Here is an 18,188-nt window from a genome sequence, read left to right on the forward strand (position 1 = left end):
GCAAGCTTACTTGCTTGGGAAGATCTGTTGAAAGCTATTGATTCCTTCATCAGAAACACCACACCACATTAAATACAAATTCAGGGGATTTACACTAGAGTTCTCCTGAGACGGTTCTATTTCCTGATGCTTACAGAGTTGTCATGGTCTGAATTTTCCAGGCGGGTTGGTAGCTTAAGGCTAGTGCCTAGAAAGTCCATATTTTGGAGACTCTTCTGCAATTACTGATGGTCAGGAGAGAAGCTTCCTGTTTACCAAATGCTCACTCCCTTCATATTAACCCAAATTAGATGGTTTTAGCAAGATTCATCCCAGCAGAAGATGAAACACTGATGGGGTAGGATTGACACCCCCCCCACCTCCATTCACTCCTTTCTAGTTTTGATTCCTGTCTAATCCAATTTATTCCCCCCTTGAGTGTTCAGATGAAGGAGAAGAAAAATCAAAAGAACCAAAGAAACAGTTAAGTAAGAAAGGGGACCACTTGGACACTTACTTTTGATTGTGAAGTAAAACAGGCACAGAAAAATTCGTATCTAAGATTTATGAATAAATTAAGAACTTTCTATAAACACTACTCATTGGGTACTTCTAAAGAAAGACTTCCTAGACACCCACAGCCTTTTTAAAGGAAAATTGACCACTGCTCCTTTCCTCCTCCCCACGTAGCAGGAAAGCTGTGTGTCAGTCGGTGGAGCTTCCGGATTCACACAACCTGGGAGTCAAGGTCAGCTCTTCCTGAAATCGCTGACCTCCTCTTCCACGCTGAGCTCTGCTCTCCTGTAACAAGTTCCCCAGGGGCGGTTCTGCCCCTGACCTCATAGCCCATGTTAGTAACTGCGGGGGCGCGGGGGGTAAGTGAGGATTCAGGTGGCCACTGGGTGACAGCCAGTAAGATTCTCAGCCTTTCCGGTTTGGGAAGACAAAGAATTCGGGAGGGGTAGGATATTTTTCTCCCCCGGTAAGATAGGTGGAGAAAGACCGCTGCCTGTGTGTCCCTTTCTTGGACTAAGGTGTCTCTGTTGCTCCATAAATAAAACGTCTCACTGCCGTCTGCAAGAGCTATAAAGGCAGCGGAACGACAGTCCCGGGGGCATTCCGGACGGGACGCGAGCCGAAGCAGGTGAGATCGTCTCTGAAGATGCCGGGCACCGACCCCGCCCTGGCTTAACTCCCAGGGAGGCAACGCTGGTTGCGGATGGGACTGCTTGGGGGGGGCCGGAGGGGTGGGGACAGAGCTGCCGAGCAGGGGTCAGTACAGCCTTCTTTCTAAGAAACTAAGACCTACAAGGTAGCTAGGAAAACAGGCCGATGGGTGAGACTTGTTCTACCCGCCCAAAGTTCTGTCCCCGGGAGAGCGCGACCCGGCTGCTGGAATTTGCCTGCAGCGCGCGCGCGCGCGCTTGCGACCCGGGGAGCGTGGCCTGAGGGTCCCACGCCCGGTCCCCTCCGGGGGTGGCGTTGCTCCTTTACCAGGGGGCGCCTGGTGCTGCATCTTGGGTCCGGTGCGGGGGGAGAGAGGGGCGCTCACCGGGTCCCCTTCGCGCCCCGCACGCGCTGCGGGTCCCAGCCCGGGTTTGGGGAGATTTCAGGACGCGGACAGCGCCCTCGCTGCAGGTCTGAGGGGACTGTGTCGGGCTCCGGCAACACTTAGGGCTCTGGAGTCCAGGGCAGCAGGTGCAAGCTTGGGACTAGGAGGTCCTCTGAGGACCCCCTGCAGGCTGGCGGGGCGCGCCCGGGGGCGATGGGCCTGGGCACCTAGCGCGGCAGCGAGCGGACAGGCCCTCGGGGATCCGGGGCAACAGGTGGGGCCGGGAGACAGCTAACGGCCGGTGTTCACCTCCTCTTCTCCTCGCTCGCTCCGTCTCCTCCCTCGTCGTCGAACTCAGACTCTCAGGTCATGGCAGCACCGGGCAGCAGGTTGGAGCCGCCGCCGCTCCCAGAGTACAGCTGCAGCTACGTGGTGTCGCGGCCAGTCTACAGCGAGCTCGCCTTCCAGCAGCAGTACGAGAGGCGCCTGCAAGAGCGCAAGACGCTCCGGGAGAGCCTGGCCAAGCGTTGCAGGTAGCGGCCGCGGCGGGCGGGGCGCGGGGTGCAGTGGAGCCGGGAGTCTGGACGCGCAGACAGGCTGGCGGGCACCGCGGCGGAGCTTAGGTTGCCGCGCCGCCGTGTGGAGTCCACCCGGCCTCTGCCAGCGCACGGACACTGGCTCTCGGGCCTGCCACGCGGGCTTTCCCGGTGGGAGGGTGGCTCCATCGTTCTCGGCTGGCATCGACCCTAGTCTCAGAAACTCATCTTTGGAAAGAGTGTGTCCCCGGAACCCGGTCTCCTTTCTCTTCCGAGAGCACCTGTAGTGCGCCTTGGGGTACAGCAGGTCCCTATGGTCTTATGTTGAAGGCCAGGTTGAGGAGCGTGGGAGAGCAAGGAGCTCAACTACAAAGAGGTGGTGGATAACCCTGTCACCTGACCAAGAGTCCTTGAAAGCCCCAAGCTCAGGGGACTAGGCAGGATGCCACTTCAGAGACACGGAATGAAGGCTGGAACACAGGAGAGCGCGGGGCCCTCCAAGTTCTCCACTGTCAGGCAGTGGAACCCCCAAGAAGAACCTCCATCTGTCTCTAAAGCTACCTGTAATTAGATATTACAAGCAAAAAGAGAACTGTCAGCTGCTGCCAGGTTTGCTTTATCTTTAAAAAATCTTTTATTGTAAAACATTTCAAATACATTCAAAAGTACACATTTTTGGAGTTCCCGTCGTGGCACAGCAGAAACGAATCCGACTGGGAACCATGAGGTTGCAAGTTCGATCCCTGGCCTCGCTCAGTGGATTAAGGATCTGGCGTTGCTGTGAGCTGTGGTGTAGGTCACAGACACGGCTTGGATCTGGCATTGCTGTGGCTCTGGCATAGGCCGGCAGCAACAGCTCCGACTAGACCACTAGCCTGGGAACCTCCATATGCCACGGGTGCAGCCCTAAAAAGACAAAAAAAAAAAAAAGTACACATTTTTTTCTGAAGCAAATCCCACATACTGTATTTTTTTGTCTGTATATATTTCAGTATATACCTTTGGAGACTCTTTCAAAAAATACAACCACAATTCCATTATCATGCACACTAATAAAATAATTGCTTAATATAAAAATTGAGTCAACAAAATTTCCAAATAGCTCATAAATATAATTTATTAGAATCAGGAGTCCAGTAGTTTTCACCACTTTTGATAAGTTTTCTTCTTTTACCTATAGGTTGTTCAATTTAAAAAACTAGGTAGTGGGAGTTCCCGTCATGGTGCAGTGGAAAACGAATCCGACTCGTAACAATGAGGATGTGGGTTCCATCCCAGCCCTTGCTCAGTGGGTTAAAGATCCAATGTTGCCTGATCTGTGGTGTGGGTCGCAGACCTGACTGGGATCTGGTGTTATTGTGACTGTGGCATAGGCTGGCAGCTGCAGTTCCATTTCGAGACTCCTAGACTAAAAAGCAAAACAAACAAACAAACAAAAAACACCCTGTACCCAGATAGCAAGATACAGGGTATACATTCATCATTTCAAGAGTTTTGTAAAAACTAGCTATGAGCTCCTATTGCTAAAACGTGCAGAGTTTACATTTCTTTAAAGAAAAAGACAAGAAGAAGAAGGTACCTGGGTTAGAAGTCTGAAAATTAGTATCATTTAAAGCTCCATAGAAAAAGGAAAAAATACAAAAAAAAATAAATAAAAGAAGGAAAGAAAAAAAAATAAAGACTCCACATTGATCAATCTGTGGTGGCACCAGAAAATGGGTTCTTGTTAAGGAATATTTTCTCAGAGGATTAAGAAAGTGGGAGAGGGGAAGGAACACTTAATCCTCTGTTTTTTAGTACAGTGCATTTGGAAGGGTAAATAGAGTTCTTGGCAAAGACACATTAAGCACTTCGTTGTTAGTACTTTCCGGGCAATTCCTAATTCTTTTTTATAAATAGTTAAAAGTCTTAGCAGAGTTCAATTCAGAACTTTGCGATTTGCTGTGGCTTGTGACCGAGATTGGATTGTAAGTCCGATTTTCTTGCCTTTGGACAGTTGTTCAAGAAAGAGAACCCTTGGTGTGCTGAAGACTCTTCTGCCTGTCTTGGACTGGCTCCCCAAATACCGGATCAAGGAATGGCTGCTTAGTGATATCATTTCAGGAGTTAGTACTGGGCTCGTGGGGACGCTGCAAGGTAAGATGGTGGTGGCCTGGCTCCCAAGTGATGGACAAACACTGTCCTCCAGCAGCAGTGTCTAACTCTCCAGTCAATCCCTTGCATTTTCACCAAAAGCTTGTTCATGCTTCACAGCCTCCATCTTTCTTCCAGAGCCTGCCCCTTAGTGGTGAGATTCCCCTCTTTCTCTTCCTCCTAAGTTCTCAGGAACTCCTGCTACAGCTTGAGCCCCATCACACAAGCAGTAGTGGCTTCTTGGCTTTTATTGACCACAACTCACAGTAAGAAATAAGTATGACATTGTGATCAGTACACAGGCATCTCGAGTTTTGTGAAATATTTACCTTCACTATGAGCAATCAACCTGATATTTTCTTCTGTCCTAGTCTATTCTGCTTGTATTTTATTTTTATTTATTTATGCATTTATTTTTGGTTGCAGTGTGCAGTGGCTTGATGTGGGATCTCAGTTCCCAGACCAGGGATTGAACCTGGGCCACAGTGGTGAAATCACTGAGCCCTAACTACTGGACCACCAGGGAACTCTTGACCCTTATTTTTTAAAATGATGATTGTAGCCCGTTACATTGTTTGACGTTTCATACATGGTCTTGACCAGTGGAATCCAAGCCGTGTCTGCGACCTATGCCACAGCTCACAGCAGTGCTGGATCCTTAACCCACTGAGTGAGGCTAGAGATCAAACATGCAACCTCAAGGATACTAGTCCAGTTTGTAACCCACTGAGCCACAGCAGGAACTCCTCCCTCTACTTTTTATTTATTTATTTTTTTAAATCTCTTTAGGGCTTCACCTGAGGCATATGGAAGTCCCTAGACTAGAGGGTGAATTGGAGCTGCAACTGCAGGCCTGTGCCACAGCCACAGCAACACCAGATTTGAGCCAAAACTATGATTGACTTACTGCAGCTCATGGCAATGCCAGATGCTTAACCTGCTGAGTGGGAGCAGGGATCTAACCCTCAACCTCATGGATCCTAGTTGGGTTCATTACCACTGAGCCACAATGGGAACTCCTTCCTCTACTTTTTAAATCCATTCCCATATTTTAATCTTCTGGCAAAATGTCCCGAAATAGGTAGTATTTTTTTTAACTGCCTTTATGCCATATTTCAATGAACAACTTGGAAATCTGTTGCCTAGTTGGTGAGGAGCAAGTAGTATGGGCATTCTCCTCTGTTCCTTATCCCCACATCTTGCTTCTGCCCGTCCCTCTACTCTACAAAGTCCTTGGGCCATGAATAAGGAAATCTCATTTATTTATTATAATTTAATGGAGCACCTGGTAGGTGCCAGGCACTGGGTATTCTGACATGAATAAGATGCCCCTGCTTTCAAGGCACTCCTAGTCCAATGGGGAAATAGATAACCATTTGATGGAAGGAACAAAGCAGAGGTAATGTTGCTTGGGAAGGGAGGACACTCCAGAGCACTCAACACAGCCTTAGGGGTTTGGGAATGGCTTCCGAGGAAGAATTGTCAGAGCTGTTTCCCTGAAGGTTAAGGCTCAGTTTGCTAAGGGATGGGTGGGGTAGGAATATGTGTAAGAGGATGGCTTGGAAATGGACTATTGCAGACGTTAGTAATAGTGGTTGAGCAATGGCGTTAGCCAAAATTTGCCTGTGGAGCTGTCAGGATTACTCAGAGCAGGCCAGGTAGATTCGCCCAGAGGAGGATGTCCTGTGGTCCCCGTGTGGAACCCCAGCCTGATCAACCATGTTTTCAGTGACAAGGGTGGAAGGGAGTGTTGGATGGGACTGTGTGGTTCATAAGTTAAATGATGCTAAGCGTTGTATGCATGGTGAACTCTAATAGCTTTGACATGGCAACCCCCTCTGGCTTCTGGGTACAGGAACTGTCTAATTCATGTTTGTTTAGCTTAGTGTCTAACATGAGACTGGCATAATATAGCCCTGTAAACACTGAGTGAAGAGAATTGAATTGCATTCCCAATAATGAATCGTCTTAATTGCAAAATAGTATTTCAAGCTGTGTCTGCCAAGTGTTCATAGACAAGTGTCTTTTAAGAATTAATTTTAGTTTTAGTTTTCTTTATTAAGTATTAGACACTGTACTAAGGGCTTTGGTTAGGTATTTCACTTATTCCTCATAACAACTATTATTAGCTCCTTTTCAGTAGTTAAGAAATCTACTAAATCCTGCCCAAGATCATGGAAGTGATGGAGCTGGAAGTGATGGAGCTGGAATTTGAACCCAGAGTCTAGTTCCTAGGATCTTAATTTATACACCATGCTGTTTCTCGCTTTATGAATGATAGGTTTTCCAGAAGCATTATCTCTCTAATGGTATCTTTGTAAGATGAATTTCTGGGAGGTTCACTGGTTCCTTCAAACATTCACTCATTATCATCATCATTCCTTCATCTAATAATATTTATAGGCCAGCCATGGGGATTCAGTGGTTTACTGACAGGCCTGGGTTCTGACCTCAAGGAGCTCATTTTGGGTAGGAGCGAGAGGAATTAAATAAATAGGCTGATAAATCGAAAAATAATTACAGATTGTGATATCTGCTATGGCAGATTAAATAGGCTTTAACAGGGATTAATTCGGAGAGGGAGTGTTTATTTTAGATAGAATGGTCAAGGAAGGCTTTCCTGAGGGGGTGGAATTGAATGAGGGTCAGGAGGATGGGAGAGGGACAGCCACCGCCACGTCTGGAGCAGAAACAAGAGGGTACCAGGCAAAGGTGCAAAGTCCCCGAGGTCACAAACAGCGTAGTATTTTCCAGGAAGGAACGGGAAGAATTCTAGCGTGGGTGGGGGAGAGGTGGGGTGGGGGAGTGGACAGAAGGAGATAAGGTTAGGCAGGACCAGGGTTAAGAGGAGGTAAATGAGTCACTCTCAGGGGGCCTTCTTAAATAATGTCCCCCAGGCACTTCAGTTGCCTCACCCTAGCCCCAGCCCCAAGGGTAGACATTTTCAGCTTGAAGCAGATCAAGCAGGAGACAGACACCCCTGCACGGGTCTGAATTATATTTTGGAGAAGAAATCACTGATGATATACGGATGGATGGGGAATGGCTGAGGAGGTTGGGGCTGGAAAGCTAAGCCTGTCCTTTTGGATATGCTAAATGTGAGATGCCAGATATGGAGCCGGAGTAACTGGAGGTGTGGCGGTCCTTGGGGAGGGTGGGCTAGACCCAAAAGTCAGGAAAGCATCATTCTGGAGGTGATGTTTGGAGGAATGGAAATGCATGAAACTACCTAGGGAGAAAGCGCAGGGGGTGAGGAGACCTGAAAGGGGGATGGAGGGTGGGAGATGAGGAGTCTCCACAAAGAAACAGGAGAAGGGGCTCATGAAGTCAGAGAAAAATAGCTGAGGAATGTGGGGTCAGAAGCCAAAAGAGGGGAGTTCTCACTCGCTCTTTTTCTCTTTTTCAAGGATAGAGGGGTCAGTAGGGTGAATACTCTTGGGGAGAGTATGATGTAAGAAGCAGGGTAGAGAAATGGCTGTAACCAGAGGCATAGGGGAGTAACAAGAAGCTTTGTTTTTCTTTCAGTGTAGGAGGTACTAGAACATAGTTGTAACCCAGTAGAAATGACCCAGCAGAAAGAAAGAGATCTGTGGTCTAAGAGGTAGAGAAGAGGAGTTCCCGTCGTGGCACAGTGGTTAACGAATCCGACTAGGAACCATGAGGTTGTGGGTTCAGTCGCTGGCCTTGCTCAGTGGGTTAAGGATCTGGTGTTGCCATGAGCTGTGGTGTAGGTCACAGATGTGACTCAGATCCTGTGTTGCTGTGGCTGTGCCGTACGCTGCAGCTGTAGCTCCATTTTGACCCCTAGCCTGGGAACTTCCATATGCCATGGGAGCAGCCCTAAAAAAGCCAAAAAAAAAAAAAAGGGGGGGAGGAGGGCTGCTCCTTAAAGCCAGGAGGGATATTTCCTCCATTTTTCAAAGTGGGTGAGGACAGAACTGTGCAGAGGCAGAGAGATCTGAAATTTTGTAAAAGCCAGTTTAGGGCGTCTCATGGATTCCATGTTTTGGATGACATCTAAGGTTCATCTCCTAATTGCATTCATGTAGACGAGGGGGATGGGGAGTTTGAGGGAAGCAGGGGAAGTCTGAGTAGCCATCTCAGAGAGAGGATAAGCACACTTCCTGAGGCAAGAGAATTGAATTGCTTGGAGTTTCCATTGTGGTGCAATGGGATCAGCAGAGGAGCCCTGGGATGCAGGTTCGATCCCTGGCCCAGCATGGTGGGTTAAGGATCCAGCATGGCATCGGTCACAGCTGTGCCTCAGATCTGATCCCTGGCCTGGGAACTCCATATACCAGACAAGAAAAGGAAAGGAAGGAGTTCCCTGATGTGACTCACTTGTAATGAACCCAGTTAGTAACCATGAGGATGCAGGTTTGATTCCTGGCCTCACTCAGTGGGTTAAGGATCTGGCATTGCTGTGGCTGTGGTGTAGGCTGGCATCTGCAGCTCTGATTCAACCCCTAGCCCAGGAACTTCCATATGCCGCATGTGCAGCCCCTGAAAAGAAAAAAAGGGGAATAAAAAGGGGGGGGGGGGAAGGAGAGAGAGAGAAGCAAGTAAGTTCAGAGTATTTTGGAAAACTCTATGGACGAGGAGGCAAGTGAAGACAGGAGGATGGGGGGAAAGTGCATCAGTTCACAGATTAGAAGCCTCGTTAGGGCAGGGAAACATCGCAGTGAGGGTTCTGGAGTGAGTGAGCTGAAAGGCTATCGGACTCTGGTCGGAAAGAGGGCTGCTCAACACTGAGATTTCAGAGATGGTGCTGCAGATTCTAGACATGGCTTGGGAGGATCAACCACTGGCTGGGAGCTGAGGAGTGAGGAGTGTTACTGAGAAGCCCAAAGCATTAAGGACAATGGGATCCACCCCTCCCCAACCTCTACCGGTGCCATGTGCAAGTTCCCAGGCCAGGGATTGAATCCGAGCTGCAGCTGAGGCTACAGCGGCTCCTTTAACCCACTGTGCTGGTCCGGGGCTGGAATCCACAACCCACAGTGACTTGGGCTGCTGTCACTCTGTTCCCATTGGGAACTCCAGTGGGATCTTTTTTACTTTAATCATTAACAAAAAATTCCTTCCAGGCAGCAAGAAACCAATGCAATCCTTTTAGTGCTATTTTTATTCACAGCTATGAGGGACCTCTTCTCTACTTTTTACCTTTGCCTTCTAGACGCTTCCAAATATTTGCTAGCACCGCTGTTATCAAAGTATGCCACCATCCTACACATGAAGGGCCGCAACAGAGGTTCCATTTTTGGATCAATGGCTTAGATTTCTTTCCACGTTGTTATAATTACAAAATTATGACACCAAATTGCTTTATAATACTATTATAATATATTTGAGTAGCACTGTCCCTAAATAGGAATACTCTATGAAAACTGAAAAAGTCCCCATTTTCTAGGTGTATAAGAGCTGCAGAGCCCCGTCTAGGGAAGTGGAAGTTTGAGAAGGACTTGAAAAAAAAGTACATAGGAGATAGGTTGTTTTCATTCCCTGCTTCTTTTTTTCTTGTCTTCCCTTTGTGGCCTCACCTTTCTATTCTATGTTCTTGGGACAGCTGAATGTTGCAAGTCCCTGTAGTCCTTTATATATAAAAACAATTGCATCAGTGATACAGATATTTCTAGAATGCAGACTCTCTAAGGGCAGAGACTTTGTTTTGTACACTCCTGCATTCCCCCAAACCTAGAACAGTGCCCAGCCTATGGAGGGTATGTAATTGACAGTTCAGTTGTTGAATGAATACATGCACGCTTATTGTGGGAAACTGGAAAATACTTCTTTTTTTAAAAAAAAATGTATTATAGTCCATTTAAAATGTTCTGTCAATTTCTGCTATACAGCAATGTGACCTAGTTACACATATACATACTTTTTTTTTCTCACCTTATCCTCCATCATGTTGCATCACAAATGACAGGATGCAGTTCCCTGTAATACACAGCAGGATCTCATTGCCTATTTACTCCACATGCAAGAGTTTGCATCTACCAACCCCAAACTCCCAGTCCATCCCACCCCTCCCCCTCCCCCTTGGCAACCACAAGTCTGTTCTCCATGTAAATGAGTTTTTTTTTCTGTAGATAAGTTCATTTGTGCCTTATATTAGCTTCTAGATATAGATGATATCATATGGTATTTGTCTTTCCCTTTCTGACTTACTTCACTTAGTATGAGAGTCTCTAGTTGTATCCATGTTGCTGCAAATGGTATTATTCTGTTCTTTTTTATGGCTGAGTAAGTATCCCATTGTGTATATGTACCACATCTTCTTAATCCATTCATCTGCCAATGGACATTCAGGTTGTTTCCATGTTTCAACTCTTGACTAATCATGCTGCAATGCTGAAAGTTCTGTCTGGATATATGCCCAAGAGTAGGATTGCTGAATCATATGATATTTCTATATTTAGTTTTCTGAGGAACCTCCATACTGTTTTCCATAGTGGTTGTATCAATTTACATTCCCACCAGCAGTGTAGGAGGGTTCCCTTTTCTCCACACCCTTTCTTGCATTTGTTATTTGTAGACTTATTAATGATAGCCATTCTGATCCATGTGAGGTGGTACCTCATATTTTTGATTTGCATTTCTCTAATAATTAGTGATGTTGAGCATTTTTTCATGTGCCTGTTGGCCATCCATATGCCTTCTTTGGAGAAATGTCTATTCAGGTCTTCTGTCCATTTTTCAATTGGATTGTTTTCTGCTGTTGAGGTGTAAGAATTGTTTGTGTATTTTGGAGATTAAGCCCTTGTTGGTTGCAATGGTTGCATTGTTTGCAAATACTTTCTCCCATTCTGTGGATTTTTTTTTTTTTATGGTTTCCTTTGCTGTGCAAAAGCTTCTAAGTTTGATTAGGTCCCACTGGTTTATTTTTGCTTTTATTTCTATTGCCTTGGGAGACTGACCTAAGAAAACATTTGTACAGTTTATGTCAGAGAATGTTTCACCTATGTTCTCTTCTAGGAGTTTGATGGTGTCTTGTCTGTCTTATGTTTAAGTCTTTAAGCCATTTTGAGTTTATTTCTGTGCATGGTGTAAGGGTGTGTTCTAGTTTCACTGATTTGCATGCACCTGACCAGTTTTCCCAGAACTACTTGCTGAAGAGACTGTCTTTTTCCCTTTTTATATTCTAGCATCCTTTGTTGGAGATTAATTGACTATAGGTTTCTGGGTTTATTTCTGGGTTTTCTATTCTGTTCCATTGGTCTGTATGACCATTTTTGTACCAGTATAATACTGCCTTGATTACTGTAGCTTTGTAATGTTGTCTTAAGTCTGGAGGAGTTATGCCTCCTGCTTTTTTTTTTTTCCCCCTCAGGATTGCTTTGGAAATTCTGGGTCTTTTATGGGTCCATATAAATTTGTGGATCATTTGTTCTAGTTCTGTGAAAAATGTCATGCGTAACTTGATAGGGATTGCATTGAATCTATAGATTGCTTTGGGTAGCATGGTCATTTTAAGAATATTAATTCTTCCAGTCCAGGAGCATGGCATATCTTTCCGTTTCTTTGAATCCTCTTTAATTTCCTTGATTAATGTTTTATAGTTCTCAGCATATGTCTTTCACTTCTTTGGTCAGGTTATTCCTGGGTATTTAATTTTTTTGTGGTGTGATTTAAAAAGGTATTGTCTTTTTATATTCCTTTTCTAATATTTCATTGTTAGTATACAGAAATGCAACCAAGTTCCAGATATTAATCTTGTATCCTGCTACTTTGCTGAATTTATCGATCACTTCGAATAGGTTTTGTGTGGAGTCCTTAGGTTTTTCTACATATAGTATCATGTCATCTGCATAGAGTGACAATTTTACCTTTTATCTTCCAATTTGGGTACTTTTTATTTCTTTTGTTTGTCTGATTGCTGTGCCTAGAACTTCTAATACTATGTTGAATAAAAGTGGTGAGAGTGGGCATCCTTGTCTTGTTCCAGATGTTAGTGGGAAGGCTTTCTTTCAGCTTTTCTCCATTGAGTATTATATTGGTTGTGGGTTTGTTGTAAATGGCTTTTATTATGTTAAGTATGTTCCCTCTATACCCACTTTGGTAAGAGTTTTTATCATGATTGGATGTTGGACTTTGTCAAATACTTTTTCTTCATCTATTGGTTCTTTCCACTTTGGTTTTTTACTTTTGTTTTGTTAATATGGTGTATGACGTTGATTGATTTGCATATGTTGAAATATCCTTGTGAACCTGGGATGAATCCCACTTGGTCATGGTGTATGATATTTTTTGTATGTTATTGGATTCGGTTGGCTAAAATTTGGTTTAGCATAGAAAATACTTATAAGAAACATGAGAAAATAACTCTCCAACACAGTGGAAATCTCCTTTTATCCTACTATATAGTCACACTAAAGCCATATTTTAGTAGACATTCTACTAGACACATAAATGCATATCTCTGTAAAAGAATAAAGAAATGTCTGAGAAGGACTAAATTCAGGATAGTGGCTGCCTCCTGAGAGTTGAGGGACTAAAGAGGAAGGGATTGAGAAAGAGTATAAAGAGAGTTTCAACTGTACTGACAATAATTTATTTCTTGAGCTAGATAGATGGTGGATACATGGATGTTTATTATATTGTAGTCTATTTATACCTGAATTATATTGACAGTCTTTTCTTATTTTTATTTTATTTATTTTTTTGGCCATGCCCATGGCATGTGGAAGTTCTCCAGCCAGGGTTTGAACCTGAGCCACAGCAGTGACCCAAGCCCCTTCAGTGACAAGGCTGGATTCTTAACCCATGGTGCCACAAGGGAACTTCTCTTTTCCTATTTTTTTCTTTTTTTTTTTTTTGACCTCCCAGCAGCATATGGCACACCTTCTTTCCCTATTTTTTAATGCATACAGCAAATATGTTTAACAAAAGTGGGAGTGTACATATTGATCACAATTTTGAATCCTGCTTTTTCTCATTTCTTTCTTTTCTTTTTTTTTTCTTTCTCCTTCTTTTTTTCGGCCCATGTGTGCAATAGCTTGAATGTGGGATCTCAGTTCCCAGACCAGGGTTTGAACCCAGGCTTTAGTGGTGAAAGAACTGAATCCTAACCACTAGATCACCAGGGAACCCTCTCTCATTTATTTCTTATATGTACTGTACCAGAGATATGTAAACTATTAGTAGTATACTATTTGTATACAGCATATCAATTCCAATTCCATTTCCTAGAATTACAGTGTATGAAGTATACTTTAGTTAACCACTTCTCTGTTTTTTTTTTTTTTTTTTTTTTTTTTTTTTTTTTTTTTTTTTTTTTTTTTTTAAGAGACACCTCCATTGCATATGGAGGTTCCCAGGCTCGGGGTCTAATCAGAGCTACAGCTGCTGGCCTATGCCACAGCTGCAGCAGTGCCAGATCCTTAACCCACTAAAAGAGGCCAGGGATCGAACTCACAACCTCATGGTTCCTAGTCGGATTCATTTCTGCTGCGCCACGACGGACACTCCACACTTCTCTGTTTTGAGACATTCATTCAATAAATAATTTGGGGCACCTGTGTGGCAGGATATTTACGTTGTTGTCACTTTGGCTTGATTTTCTCTCACTGTGAGTGAGTGAAATGTGGGAAGGCAATATGAAGTAAGGTGTGCTGACTACCTAAGAGGTATTTAATCAAAAAACCCCCAAAGCATTATTGTTTTCCAACCCCTGTGTAGATGGAAATGTTGAGATTTCTCTATGCAATGTGATATTCATGGACCCAGAAACCACTTGGGATTGCCCAGCAAAGGTGTTCATCTCTTAGTGGAGAGCTCATTGGAGTCTTGCCAACTGCTATGTACACTTGTCTCATTTTTTTTCTTTGTTGGATCCACCTTCTGTTCCCCAATGAGAAAGGAGAAAGGGCAGTGCACCAATATCTGAGTTCCTCAGAACACCACGAAATGCTAAATTCAGACAAAACAGGTCTGAGCCTTTGAACTGAATTGATCAAGTTTTTAATCAACAACTTTTTTTCCCCATTCACTTGATGAGTGGATGATTGAATTACTGATCAGCTGAGTCAACTCCTTTGAGCAGGTGATGCGTGAAGATGCAGTCATTATCCCAGCTGATTTGAATCATGTTCTGCGTCCTCACGTCCTAGCATAGCCACAGATCTTCCGATCTTCCGCAAAACAAGATCACTAAGGAAGGGTTGCAAATCGAAAAGATCTATGAAAAGGCTTTTCTTTGTACAGACATCATATATCATCACTTCTGTTTGTGAATTTAATGGTTTGGGATGTGCTTTCAGGCATGGCATATGCTCTGCTAGCTGCTGTTCCTGTTGGATATGGTCTCTACTCCGCTTTTTTTCCGATCCTGACCTACTTTATCTTTGGAACATCAAGACACATCTCAGTTGGTAATTATATGCATATACAATTGTATTTGTTCATGGTTAATGTGTTTGGACTGGATTATTTGTATTCCGCTTCCATATCTTTGTTAATGTTTTCAAGGGAGTTAGGGTATCAATGCTTTACTTGCTTTTCCTATTCAATGATGCAATGGTTCTTCAATGGTTCTTTTTTTTTTTTTGGCCATATCCACAGCATGTGGATGTTCCGGGCCAGGGATTGAACCGGTGCCATAGGAGTGACAATGCCAGATCCTTAACCTGACGAGTTATCAGGAAACTCCTGCCATGGTTCTTAGCTTTCAAAATATTATTGCTGTTAGTTAGCTTTACAGTTAACTCTTTTTTAATGAAGAGGAGAAAATTGAAAGATTGTTTATAAATTATAGCCTACCTTCAAATCTTAGCATGTTTTGATTTTCGAATATGTAATACATTGGACTACATATTTAGAAAGTGTACTCTTCTAGGGTGAAAAATGACAAGGGAAATAATCTTGGAGAAGTCTTTGAACCTACTGTTTTACTAGATTAACTTTGCTTTTATGAAATTATGTTTATCCAATACATATGCATTATTTCATTAAAGAGCAATACTTATTTTAAGTCACTAATTTTGGAAGACTGGAAAAATGGTGCCAAAACAATTTAGAAACTAAGCTTGGCTTTCTTCCTTGGTATGGCTCAAAATAGGTTTATTTCCTGATGTTCCTAAAATTTGAATTTTCTTTGGCTAGAATGTTCTAGTAAATGAATGTCATAATGCTATTTTGCAACTTCGACATTTATACATGAGATAATTTTTACCTACATCCATCTGCTGGCTAGACAGATCTACCTGGGCCATCCTCTTGAAACAAATACAAGCCATCTACTACGGTATCTCCAGCCCATATCCTTGCCCTTAGTTATATTTCCCCCAGTGTCTGGCATATTGCCTTGTCTGTAAAAGGAGAGCAGAAAGAGGTTATTGGTTAAAAGAACTTCCTCACCTGGGAGAGTAGAGCAGTATCAAATGCATGATGAGGTGAGGAACAGAGAAGCGTATTTTTTTTTTTTCCTCTTTGGTATGCTATATATTCAGACACCCCAGATTACTAGATTTTTGCACTGAGTCCTCTCAGTGGTCAAAGCCTTCCATGATCAAAAGATAGAATCATCATCATCATGGATAAAAATGTCCATAATGAAAGGAGCTGTTGCTGGAAGAAAAGTACTTTTTAAACATGGAATCAACAGGCTGGGCTTTGATATGAAAAAGCAGTTCGTCTTGGAAAGGGACAAAGAGAAACTCTCCATTGCCTTTGTTACTTTTTTATCTTAATTTTGACCATGTGATATTGATCAAGATTCCACAGAGATCAGGACATGGGATGCTCTAGATAATGAACTTACATGGAATAAAAATAAGATGGAACAAGGAAGGGCTCAGCTAGTATGCCATTCCTTCCAGGAAGACTGACAACTCCCCCCTCCATCCCCCTGTACCCACGCATACACATGAAGATCACACACAGATAGGTCAGACACCCTTCTTGTACACTTACAAAGCATTGTAATTACCTACCTATGTGTCTCTCTTATTTCTGGGTCAGGGATGACTTGTAACATCTGCTTTTTAGCTTCTTTTGTGAGCCAACAGTATTTTCCCAATCACAGCTAATTATTTCCCATGCATTTCTAATCCTTTGTGTACATGTCAAGGCTAAATATTTGTGATGAATAATGAATTGATAAGAGACTTTTCCCCCAGGACCTTTTCCAGTGGTCAGTTTAATGGTGGGATCTGTTGTTCTGAGCATGGCCCCGGATGAACACTTTATCATATCCAGCAGTAATGGAACTGCCCTGAATACCACTGTGATAGACTTTGCAGCTAGAGACGCAGCAAGAGTATTGATTGCAAGCACCCTTACTCTTTTGGTTGGAATCATACAGGTAATGGGCTTATGAACAGCATATAGATTGGCATGATTTTTATTTGAAAGAACTAGCTGTAAAGCATGTGGACTTAAAAGGTTCATTTAAAAGCAGAACAAATCAACTTACAGGACCCCCAAAGTTATTTTTTAAATTATATAAAATTATATTGTTTTAGGTCATATGCTAAAATAATCAGCCAGACCCCACTTATTAGGGCTCATTTAATCATCAACATCAGAGATAGAAAAAAAAAAAAAAGGCAGACCATGTATGATTCAAATAAGGGTGAGAGAAGGGAAGTGTGCCGGAAGCCATTAAGAGAAAAAGGGTGAGCAGAGCCATGGGACTTGAAAGTCACAGACAGAAGTTACATTATTTTTGCTTTTCTTATTACATATCTAGAGATACTTCAAGGTCACATGGTTTTCAAATTTTAGAGTGGTGGAGGAGAGAGGGCATTAAGTATTTTTGTGTCATGGGCAGGCTACCAGAGTTTTCACTGATGTGAAGTTTAGTTCATTAGTAGTTCGAAAGGGTGGGTCCATCTCCCAGGCAAACATTATTCCTTCCTTTTTCTTGTTCCAGTTGATATTTGGAGGTTTGCAGATTGGATTCATAGTGAGGTATTTGGCAGATCCTTTGGTTGGTGGTTTCACAACAGCTGCTGCCTTCCAAGTGTTGGTCTCACAGCTGAAGATTGTCCTCAACGTTTCAACCAAAAACTACAATGGAATTCTCTCCATTATCTACGTAAGTGTTGCTTCTTATTCCGGGACGGCTCATGTTCCATTTTTAACCTGCAACCGGAGAGCCTATATCTATACCATACGTGGGGAGCCATGGAAAATATTCTCCTCGGAAAGCAGCAGTAGAGTCAGGAGTAACATGGATGAAAACACATTTTGCAAATCATTGTTCTCAGTTGATCTACGTGGTTTCAGAAGTGTCACTGCTCTTAAAAATATATAGTGAAGACTGGTCTGGGAGGCAACAGATCGGAGTTCCATTCTCAACGTTGCCTATGATAAGCTAAGGGACCTCAGGCACAGCATGTAGGGTAGTGGCTGAAAGCTCAGTTTGGATGACTGGGATTCATATCCTGACTTCATTGCTTATTATTTGCTCTATTACCTGAGCAAAACGCTATGCCTCAGTTTCCTTCTCTGCAAAATGGAGTTGATATTCATATCTACCCATTAAGTTTTTTAAGGATTGGCGTTCCTGCTGTGGCATGATGGGATTGGTGGCACCTCTGTGGTTCAATCAGGTTCATTCCCTGGCCCCACACAGTTGACATAGCTGAGGCTTGGATCTGATCCCTAGACTCGGAACTCCATATTCCACAGGGTAGCCAAAAAGAGAAAAGTGATATTTTAAAACTATTATTTCATATCTTAGGACTTCTTTTTTATTTATAAAATGAAATAATTGGAGATAGAGCTCTATAGCCCTTTTTAACTGTGACAGTCCATAAAATGCATAATGTAAATGTCTCAGCAATTATAGATGAAAAGGAACATTAGATTCAGAGATGATTCAACATGCAAAAGAGATGCAAAAGAAGGATGTAGATCACACTAATTAGATTTGAAAAAGTTCTTGACTCTAAATGTATGTGCTATATAAAGCATGTTATCAATGCTTGGAAAGCAGTGATAATAGTAACATGATGTCACCCTACTTTGCGGAGAATGACACC

The 18,188-nt window shown here is 43.3% G+C and overlaps 1 protein-coding gene across 2 annotated transcripts in view; it reads left to right on the top strand.

Moving 5' to 3' along the window:
* The first annotated feature begins 741 nt into the window (after positions 1-741).
* SLC26A4 (solute carrier family 26 member 4) overlaps positions 742-18,188 on the top strand; it is a 63,737-nt gene continuing 46,290 nt past the window's right edge. Inside the window, exons 1-6 of one of the 2 annotated variants that reach the window (XM_047753347.1) lie at positions 742-1,123; positions 1,890-2,064; positions 4,064-4,203; positions 14,463-14,573; positions 16,320-16,504; positions 17,075-17,239. In XM_047753347.1, the coding sequence (XP_047609303.1) occupies positions 1,901-2,064; positions 4,064-4,203; positions 14,463-14,573; positions 16,320-16,504; positions 17,075-17,239 (765 nt within the window). In that variant the 5' untranslated portion in view covers positions 742-1,123; positions 1,890-1,900. Of the gene's footprint in view, positions 1,124-1,277; positions 1,316-1,889; positions 2,065-4,063; positions 4,204-14,462; positions 14,574-16,319; positions 16,505-17,074; positions 17,240-18,188 lie in introns of those variants that run through there. The other variant, XM_047753346.1, reaches the window with a different exon arrangement.

This window comes from Phacochoerus africanus, chromosome 11 (genome assembly GCF_016906955.1).
Source record: "Phacochoerus africanus isolate WHEZ1 chromosome 11, ROS_Pafr_v1, whole genome shotgun sequence".
Lineage (NCBI taxonomy): Eukaryota > Metazoa > Chordata > Mammalia > Artiodactyla > Suidae > Phacochoerus > Phacochoerus africanus.